Source organism: Saccostrea echinata, unplaced genomic scaffold, assembly GCF_033153115.1.
Source record: "Saccostrea echinata isolate AGI-Se365-2 ecotype Australia unplaced genomic scaffold, CSIRO_AGI_Sech_v1 ptg000033l, whole genome shotgun sequence".
NCBI classification, from domain to species: domain Eukaryota; kingdom Metazoa; phylum Mollusca; class Bivalvia; order Ostreida; family Ostreidae; genus Saccostrea; species Saccostrea echinata.
Genome location: NW_026889782.1, coordinates 7,114,952 through 7,125,446, shown reverse-complemented (window position 1 = coordinate 7,125,446; position 10,495 = coordinate 7,114,952). Strand labels below are relative to the sequence as shown.

The window sequence follows — 10,495 nt, the reverse complement described above, 5'->3', positions numbered from 1 at the left end:
AGCTTTTTGAAAAGCTATTACTTGTTAAGATTTAGGGCCTTAATAACGAATGATGTAAATTTTAATATTTGAATATACAAGTTATAACTCCTTTTTTATATAAAAAAAAAATACATGTAAGATTAGTAAAGATGAAATATAACAATTTAAAATCCATAGTAAAATAATACTTTGATTTATGAGAGTAAAATCCTTGATACTGTTTCTGTTAATATTTAAGGCTACCCTCCCTTAACGTAGATGGCAGATAAATTCCTAAGCATATAAGCAATTCTATATTTAGCTTTTTAAAAGAAAACGAACGTTGCACCTTTCACACTTGGGATAGGTAAAAAAAAAATTATTTCTATTTTTGAAAATCCACACTTAACCAGGCATGTATCATGTTTAATCGATCTCAATACATAACAAATGGTTTATATTTAAAAAAAAGTGAACCGGAAATCTGATTATAAAGTAATAAACAGAAGTACGTTATGACGTATCTGTTTACATTTTAATGTTTACGATATAACCCAAAGATAAAATGTTAACTGAATAATCATTTAATAACACTGCGCTGCAGTCAGGAAAAAATTCGATAGCATAAAAACGAATCAATACATGACAGCTATAGAGCTGATGCAGACGTTGACACAGATGTAGCATACATTGCACAGAATACTGCAATACGTCACTGGCTATGCATAAACAAACCACCTAATGATATAAATATTACTTACAGAAAAGCCGTACACATGGTGCCGAATAAAATTATTGTAGGCGTATTTTTTGGAGGAGCCTTTTTAATTCAAAAAGGTGAGTTTATCGTTTGTTGTTGTTGTCGACAAAATTTGGAAACAACAATAGTTGTACATAGATATTACACCAAGTAAATGCTGAAGAAAGCAGTGTCCCTTTCTTCGTGTTGACTAAAATAATTCAGTGAGATCTGTTTGTAAAATAATCGTTAAAGGCTCATTAGGAATACATTATATTTATGATAAAATGATAGAATCAATATTTTCTTATTATTGATGCTTTCAAATTTATTTGTTTGATCCAATATATGTTCTGATAAGAACCGTGAACGCGTAATATAGTTTACTTTTAGCACTTACCGGGGGTAATTCAAAATTATGTTTAATGCTATTCAATATTCTTTTCTCTCCGATCAAGGAATTTTTGGAACTATCATCAATTCCGATGCATTATCCGACGGGACATGTCACTCGGAGAAACTGGAAATTGAGATTTCAATGATGTGTAACATTAAGAACCTCAAAATTAACATAGTTTCAGATGTTCTAGCTGACTGCATATTTATCGGTAATGGCAGATTATTATGCCATACAGCGGATTCTGTGCAGTATTACCACGACAATAACAGAGGAATTTTGACCTTTACGACACCATTTAACCACTCAATTCATGCTGGTTATCCGCTGTGGGTGAACACGACCTGTCATAATATTAGTGTACATGAAAAGATTCTTCTAAGGCCTTGTCGTAAGTCTACATAATTATTATTTTCTTTCTTCTTTGATTTAAAATCCACTTCTCATATAGTTTTGGGTCTGCTTTGGATGGAAGAAGTAGATTACGCCAAGATTCTTAATTCCTTTGACAAATTTTTCTGCCCAATAAAAAGTGTTGTCATGGACACAGATTTAAATGCATTTTAGTGAAGTTCTTCCGATTTCGGTGAAAGGTGATAAATAAACAGCGCGTGTATAAAATAATACATATATATAGCTCTCCTGGTAAAAGACTACAAAAGTTGTAATGGCGAAAGTTCCGTCAATCTGCGAAAACAATCTTCCTCTTACATCCTTTAGAACTTGGTACACAAGAGGTCACAAGGATAAACTCGGTGCTTATTGTGTTTTTATGAATAAAAATATTTAGAAACAAACTTAATTAAACAAAATGTTTTTAATTACTTTGCAACTTGTTTTTGTATTACAGCAATGCATAGCTTCTATCTCGTCAGGATTGTGATGACGTTGTCTGTGTTAATTGTCAAAGTGTCTGAAGTGAAAATTTTTAAACATTCCTATAAACACTTTTCTTCTTACAGTTCATTCTGATATTTTTACACCATGTAAAATTTATTTGAATAATAAGTTTTGCAACCAGTGCTAATTTAATCATGCGTGAAACTCTGTTACCGTCAAACGTATTTCTTTCATAGGAAACCGCGGAAAATGTAACCCCGAAAAAGACAACAGAGGTCTAAACATTTCATCATTGATTTGTTTTTTAGAAAATGGTTGTTCATTAAGTGGAACAACTTATCCTCTAAAATTGTAGTTATTTTCATGAAATGGCCTAAATTGATATATTTATAAGCTGATACTAACTTTCAACATTTCAAATTTAAATACCCTAATTACTAAATTATTAATGAAAAGTATAAATTTTCTACTTCTAGTTTCTGAGTTTCGAACAATGGCGTACCATAACAACACGCACGTTACTATTTTATGTGAGCATGCGTCCTTCAGATTCTCCCATAAAGGTATACGCATTGTGAGCAAAGAAGATTTGGCACACTGCAGATGGCACAAAGAAAATCAAACGAACCATTGTTATGATGATGCTGAAGGTAAACAATTATACCAATTTGGTCGCCAGCTTGCCGCAGTGCGAGTGCGCTCTAGCTTTATTTCAAGGGTCTTATCCTCTCGCAACGTTATGGGGGGTGTATAGTTTAAGTAAAACTGATAAGTAATACCGGGTGCGATGTGCTCTTTTGCGAGGGGATGCTCCGCTTAACATTGTCCTTGTTTCAATTACTGTGCCGAAAAATTTCTCGAAAGACAGATGGACGGACAATGTGATTCTTACAGGGCTTCCGCATTTCAAGCGAGTCCCCAACGACCAACATTAAAGCAACTAAGAACACGGATGGTACACTCTTATAGATTTTAGTTAAAGGACTAATTGAATCACTTAATTTTGTGAAATTTTCATCTCATCTGCTTTGCAACCTTTTAAAATTATGGAAATATCAAATATCTACATGAGGCAGAATATAGTTCAATTCATAGCAGAAATATGGATATATAATCATTAAAGCTGAGATTATCATAAATTATTAAGCAGAAGACCAATTTTAATATTATCGGCTGACATGGATATTCCATAATGAACGCAACCTGTTAAGTTCTTTTACCCTACACTATACATCATATATATCAATTTTGAAAATAATTTCAAAATGAAAGTTAATGACAGGTTTGGAGTAGATCACGATTACTTATCGGATATGGTAATACATGTAATTGTATTCTAAAAGAACATTATGATCGACGATTTGTAAGTGCAGTTTACAGAATGTTTCGTGTGTTAACAAGGTGATGTCAATTTAATAAGAACGACATCATCGCATAACCAAAAGTCCAATTTTTTATGCTTATTTTACAAGTTAAATATTTTACTCTTTTAGCTCTTGCCAATGGGGCAAAGTATACTACACCATATACACAGGGAATGAACATCACATGTAAATTCGACGAGCAGTCAATAGAGATTACTCCCAAACAACAAACAACAACTAAAACAACACAAATGACAACTAGGACCACCAAAAAACAATGTACGACAACTATTTCCATAACAACAATGTCCATAAATATGTGATGAAGAATATATTGAATCTTTACCATTGTTAAAAGAAAAACATGAAATGTCATTGTGTAACCTGGCATTATGTTTGTTTAGTGAAATCAATATCGCTTTTCCATTAGGCAAAATGGATTTCATTTATAAAGGTAATTTTCATTTTCTCTTTTTCAGCGGCTTCCATGTCATTAAAAAGCGAAGATAATGGACAAACAATGGCGACCTGCTCAGCGATTTTGGTCTGTAGTTTGTGTATCTTCTACTTCATCCCTAGAGACATTTTGATTTGAAAAGTGGAAAAACCAAGGAGTTTCATATATCCCTCGTGATATCCGTGTCTAGAACTCATCGTCTGTCAAAAGTGAATTGATTATCCCTAGCATAACAACCAGATAATGGGGAAAAACTCAAACTTTCGTCATCCTGGAGTTACTGTGCTCTAGAGATATTCGTTTTTTTCAGTTGCATCTTGGAGGCGATGGTATGACAGAATTTTAAAGTTTAAGCCACTGAGAATGAGAGGTCAGTTTTTCAATCGGTAATCCTCAGCTGACTCTGCTACGCTCCACACAAACCTCGGATGTGATTGGTGGAGGAATGTGCATCAGATCGATGAATTTCTCCGCCCGAAGTACCTTTAAATTGTTTTGCTTTTCGCATTGAATAATTCCACCCAAAAAACTCTCTTGTTAATGTATATTTGTCTTGATGACTACCTCCTTTTAGGAGTAATTGAAAGCAGAATGTCACAAAGTAAATCGGAATTCAAAGGAATAATACTTAGAGATATTTCGGATTTGATCAAATGATTGTAGAAGCAAAACGGTTGAACATCGTTCACATCCGGGATAGGTGTGAGGGGTCCGAGCAACAGAAGGAGCTCCAAGTGACCAGTTTTAGCTGATTCGAAATAAGAAAGCAATAACTGTAAAAATGTAACAATAAGTGCAAGTTTAATGACCTTATTAGAGACTACAATATGCGAGTTAGAGAGTTGCGGTGATAAGACACTTGCTCATATTTTTAATTTTCTACCAATAATAGGACAACAGCATATTAGGTGCCTTTGTGCTAAATTATACGATCTTTCGATAGGTTGGAAAGCAGTTCCTGTCACTTTTCTACCGTATGAATTTTCTTTAATCTAAATAAAGATCTTGTTTCTTTGTATTTTAGGAGGTCTGTGATCACAATATGACAACATGTACACATGTAGTTCTAAAATACGCTAAGAATGCATATTAAAGGACATATTGCAAAATCAGTTAAACTTTAAGACAGAAGCAGGAATATTTATTCACATCCAAGAATATTTTAAAATGTGGTGATGCTTTAAAGCCCGGTTTCAATGGAAAATATATATCGTCTACCCTCCTTATTTAATGAGCTGGAATTAGGGGTCATTAACTATTTAACACTGGTATTAAAATTATCAGTCATAACCATTGAACTGGTCTTTGCATTCAACAAAGATTTTACGGCCAAATTGCCATTAGTATTGAATTAAATTGGTGTAAAATGTAGGCGGGAATCGACAGTTAGCATGTTCTTCCTGGCTTGTTTGATGCACATCTATCGCCGCTACTATACGATACAGCGTGGGAAATGTTTACACAATAAGGCGATCTGTTGACTAAGCTTTAATCCGATTTATGTTTTCTGCGTTAATTAAATATGTCAATTTCAATGAACAAAACTAGTTTGCAGAGTTGTTGCAGTTCTATTTTATCCAATATTAGGTCATGTAATGTGATAGAAGCTTGCTGATATGTTAATGTCAAAATTTTATAAACAGCATTACGCCTGAATATTTAGAATAATTTCAGCGAAGTAAAATGTCTCGTGCGTAATATGAAATGTTAAACACTCCTGTGAAACAAAAATCTTACAAAAAGGGAATAATTGTAAGTGAAAATAATAGTGACCGTGTTAGATTATTTGATTCAAAAGCAATTACAGATATTGGTTTAGAAGTATGGCGGTATAAGTGTTGGAAGTCGAATACTTTGAAGAAATTGTTTTCAAACATTAATTAACTTGGAAAAAACATGTCGAGAGTTCTTTGATTTGTGTCAGAAAAACTATGAGGCTTTGTATACTAGAGGGAAGAGGGTCGCCTCTTCTGCAAATGAAACAAGAAAAAGAAGCGATAGAAAAGACACCCCAGTAAAAGTCAGAAATCGGTTGCTTCTACTACCGTTTAAGTTCGAGTTCTAAATAGATAATCTTTTAAACAGTCTTTTATTTAATCTTAACGCGTAACTCGCAGATCTATACGGATTACGGGTACTTGAGGACAGAGTCCTGCTTCTACACTGCATCTGCAGTGTCTCATTTAATGATTTTTTTTTTTACATATATTTTTTCTCTATAAAAATTTTCATTAATATTTTTTTTTACCACTATGTAAATCCGAATGTTCTAGATAAAAACACATTAAAATTACAAGAGAGATTGGACTCTTATAACATTCGTAATTCCCATTCTATCTCTAATTATATATATATATTTTTAAATGAAAATGTAGAATAAGGAGTAAGAGATAGAAAAGATTGATTGATTGTATGTTGTTTAACGTTCCATTCGAGAATTTTTCACTCATATAGAGACGTCACCATATACCAGTGAAAGGCTTCAAATTTTGACTTTTATTCGGCACTCAGGGCCATTGAGCAATGAGGGATCTTTATCGTGCCAATACCTGCCGTGACACGGGGCCTCGGTTTTTAAGGTCTCATCCGAAGGACCCGCAACTTTCACTTCAAAGTGCCGAACGCATGTCGATGGAACAGTTGCTACCCATTTTTTACCGACTTATGTCGGTCGCGGCCAAGCTTCGAACTCACGACCTCCCGATCACGGAGCGAGCGCTCTACCGACTGAGCTACCGTGAACGGTAGATAGAAAAGAATAGTGAATTAAACAAGAGGCCCAAGGGCCTTAACGGTCACCTGAGTATAATACAATTTAGAGGATCCACAGAGTATAAAATGAACTGAAAGGTGAAGCTTTGTTGCCCAAAAGCAAGAAAAATAGGGTGATCAGGATCAACAAAATAATTAGTCTAGTGTTCATTAACAGTACATAAATTAGGTTCTAATCTGTTCCCCATTTATCACTCTCACCAGACAGGACATAAACAAACTTATAATCAGTGCTTCTGTACTCTTTTAATTCCTTGTTGAAATCTCTTACATTGGCCTCTCTTGGTCTTTGATGAACATTTAATAAGACAAGTTATTTTTGTCTCATTTTTATTTATCTGTTACTTACAAGTCTACCTGATCATTAAAACCATGAAAGTACTTTTTGTATTATACAATAAAAATTCTTGCATAATTCTCTTACTCTATTAACCTTTCAAGTACATTATTTACAGTGATTAATTATCACAAGTAAATGGAAAAGGGAAATAACTCCTCTCAGTAGAATACAAATTAATAGAGCCCTGGCCTGGACCAGAACACTTGATCAAATGGTTCTGATGTTCAAAAATCTGGTAAAAATACCCTTCCTTATTAAAACTTTTACTCTTTTTGCCTCTGATATGCCCAGGTGCAGAGAAGATTTTTAAAGCATTAATGCATTTTCACTATATAATAAATAGAGCCCCGCCCTAATATCAGAACCTCTGATCCAGGGGTCATGAAATTCACAATTTTGGAAGAGGCATCCTTGCTTATCATAACCATGTATTTGTTTAAATAATACCCAGGAGAAAAGAAGAAGATTTTCAAAGAAATAATGCACTTTCATTATATGATCTATATAGCCAAGTCCTACCACCAGAACACCTGACCCTGGGGCCATGAATTTAACAATTTTGGTAGAGTCACCCTTGCTTATCATAGCTATGTATTTAATTTGTTTAAATAATACCCAGGAGTAGAGAAGACGATTTTCAAAGAAATAATGCACTTTCATTATATGATCAATATAGCCCCGCCATAGCACCAGAACACCTGACCCTGGGGCCATGAATTTCACAATTTTGGTAGAGTCACTCTTGCTTATCATAACTATGTATTCAATTTGTTTCAATAATACCCAGGAGTAGAGAAGAAGATTTTTTAAGAAATAATGCACTTTCACTATATGATCTATATAGCCCCGCCCTAGCACCAGAACCCCTGCCCCTGGGGCCATGAATTTCACAATTTTGGTAGAGTCACTCTTGCTTATCATAACTATGTATTTAATTTGTTTAAATAATACCCAGGAGTAGAGAAGAAGATTTTTTAAGAAATAATGCACTTCACTTTATGATCAATATAGCCCCGCCCTAGCACCAGAACCCCTGACCCTGGGGTCATGAATTTCACAATTTTGGTAGAGTCACTCTTGCTTATCATAACTATGTATTTAATTAATGTTTCAATAACACCCAGGAGTAGAGAAGAAGATTTTCAAAGATATAATGCATTTTCACTATATGATCTATATAGCCCCGCCCTAGTACCAGAACCCCTGCCCCTGGGGCCATGAATTTCACAATTTTGGTACAGGGCTCAATGCTTATTACAATCATGCCAACAGTTTGACTGCTTGATGTCCAGGAGTAAAGAAGAAGATTTTTAAAGATTGCATTAATTTTGATGGTTTTGGCCCCACCCCTCAGGCCCCAGGGGGGCAGGGGCCACGAATTTCACAACTTTTGTTCCCCTTCACCCATAGATGCTATATGCCAAAATTGGTTGAAATTGGTTTGCTGGTTCCAGAGAAGAAGCTGAAAATGTTCAAAAGTTTACGACCGACGAACGACGCACGACGACGGACGAAAAGAGATAGCAATAGGTCACCTGAGTGACTCAGGTGACCTAAAAAAAGAGAATTCGTTTAAAAAAGGGGGCATCTTAGAAGAAGAGTCATTTTTACAAGTACCCCGTGCAACAGATATATATCTACATTTACGATCTATGACCTCTTAGTAAGTGTTGTCCATGTGAAACGGTTTCAGTTTTGGGAGAAGGGAGGGGGCACAAATAAGCAAAAAGTGATTTTTACATAATGTTAGTAATTGTGCAGCTACCGGTTAATGTTAACATACAAAGTTCGAGGAATGAGACACAAACGTTGAGCAGACATTTCCAATATTATTGACAATTCTCAATTAAAAACTGAAACCCACATGAACTTTGATAAGTGTAAGCGTTAATGATAATTACTTCAATGAAAATGCTTTTAATTAAAGACTGGGAGGAATGTAAAGTTTATAATTCTAATTAAAATCTTTCAATCTATAATTAACAATTACCAAGCCAGCATCAGAATGTTTATGTTTAATCTAGCACTGCTCTCTAATATTATCAGTTCTCACGGTAAAGTTCCTCTCCCTAGAATCATCTGTTGTCAATCATTATTATATGCATGGAAATATGTTCAATCTGATGGTCACTCAATAAATAGTAAACTATAGAGACATGTTCTCCTACCTCTCTCTCTCTCACAACATTACAAACAAATGAGCGAAATAGGACTCCTCCTATTTCTTTACCAGCTGTTGTAGCAAACCAAAGCGTCAATATTAACTAAGAAAGAATCCCTCTGTTTACTGGATTTGGCTTCTATTCGATGTCGAAGGAACACCACTTTCACTTTAATCATTGACGCATTGTGTTATATAAAGTAAAGGACGAATTCTTAAAAAACGTTTCTTGGGAATTATTAATCGTATTTGTAATATTTGTCGGCTTTCCTGTGGTGTTGCAAGCACATGGACGTGGCACAATATCGATTTTAAACTTTTTGCGAACGTGTGCCTTTCATTACGATTTTATTTGACATTCATTTTAAAGTTTAATGATTGATTTCTTATGAACACAAAACACTTTTATAACTTGTAGATGTATTTCAATAAATGATTGTGGGATGTTCACCCATTTATTGATATGAAAACATGTATGTATCAAAGGAAATTTACTTGGATAATTGGTTAACATAATCAGGTATTGTCTGCAAGGTCGATCACTGCGCATTGTTCACCTCGGAGCGATAGATGACTGTTTTTTTTTTATGCCCGATCGAGAATTTTTCACTCATATAGAGAGTCACCTTATACCAGTGAAGAGCTTTAGATTTAGACCTTTACTTGGCACTCAGGGTCATTAGGCAGTGAGGGCTCCTTATCGTGCCAACGCCTAATGTGACACAGGGCCTCGTGTTTTTTTTTTAGATCTCATCCGAATGAACTGCAACTTTCACTTAAAAGTGCCGAGCGCTTGGCAAAGGAAGAGATGATATCAATTCTTTTTATCGACTTAGTCGCGACCGTGATTCGAACACATGACCATCCGATCACGGAGCGAGCGCTCTACCGACTGAGCTGTGTCGGTCCGATAGATAATTGACACGGCAAGAAGCCCAACTTTGAAGGTGCTAATGAAAAGTACCGGGTAATTATAAAAACTAACAATTGGTTAATTAATTCATGATTTGGCAGACCTTTCTCGAACCTACAGTTTATCAGTGTATGTGTATAGCGTTTCCCTGCTATACTACTTATTACTTAAGTACAGGGATGGCGGAACAGAGAAAATACCATGATAAAATAATCCGCGATTTATTAGTGCCCGCTATATACTATATAATAACTGCAAATACAATAATGACGGAGCTGACAGAGACACGTCTGCACTCTGCAGCAGATAACAGAATGGAAGAGAGCGAGGATAGGTACACGTCACGGCAGGTGCGTGTCGTGTACCACGTGGTCGGAGGTAGCAGGGCAATCCGTGCCAGCACTTCCAGCAGGGTCGGCACTTCCGGATCCGGACATCCAAGCCCAGGACAGACATGATATCTAGCGTGATATCACGTCCGCGACTCCGTAGCGAACGACCTATCCTGGAACTGGCTCCAATACATCGTCCCTGGAACATCGGGCTACATT

General features: G+C 35.4%; 1 protein-coding gene across 1 annotated transcript; it reads left to right on the top strand.

Moving 5' to 3' along the window:
- The first annotated feature begins 649 nt into the window (after positions 1–649).
- Positions 650–5,312, top strand: LOC133198613 (uncharacterized). The gene is made up of 5 exons (XM_061334664.1): positions 650–798; positions 1,159–1,488; positions 2,414–2,587; positions 3,431–3,580; positions 3,781–5,312. The coding sequence occupies exons 1-5, from the start codon at positions 738–740 to the stop codon at positions 3,894–3,896; spliced, it is 831 nt and encodes a 276-aa protein (XP_061190648.1). The 5' UTR covers positions 650–737; the 3' UTR covers positions 3,897–5,312.
- Positions 5,313–10,495: the final 5,183 nt, after the last annotated feature.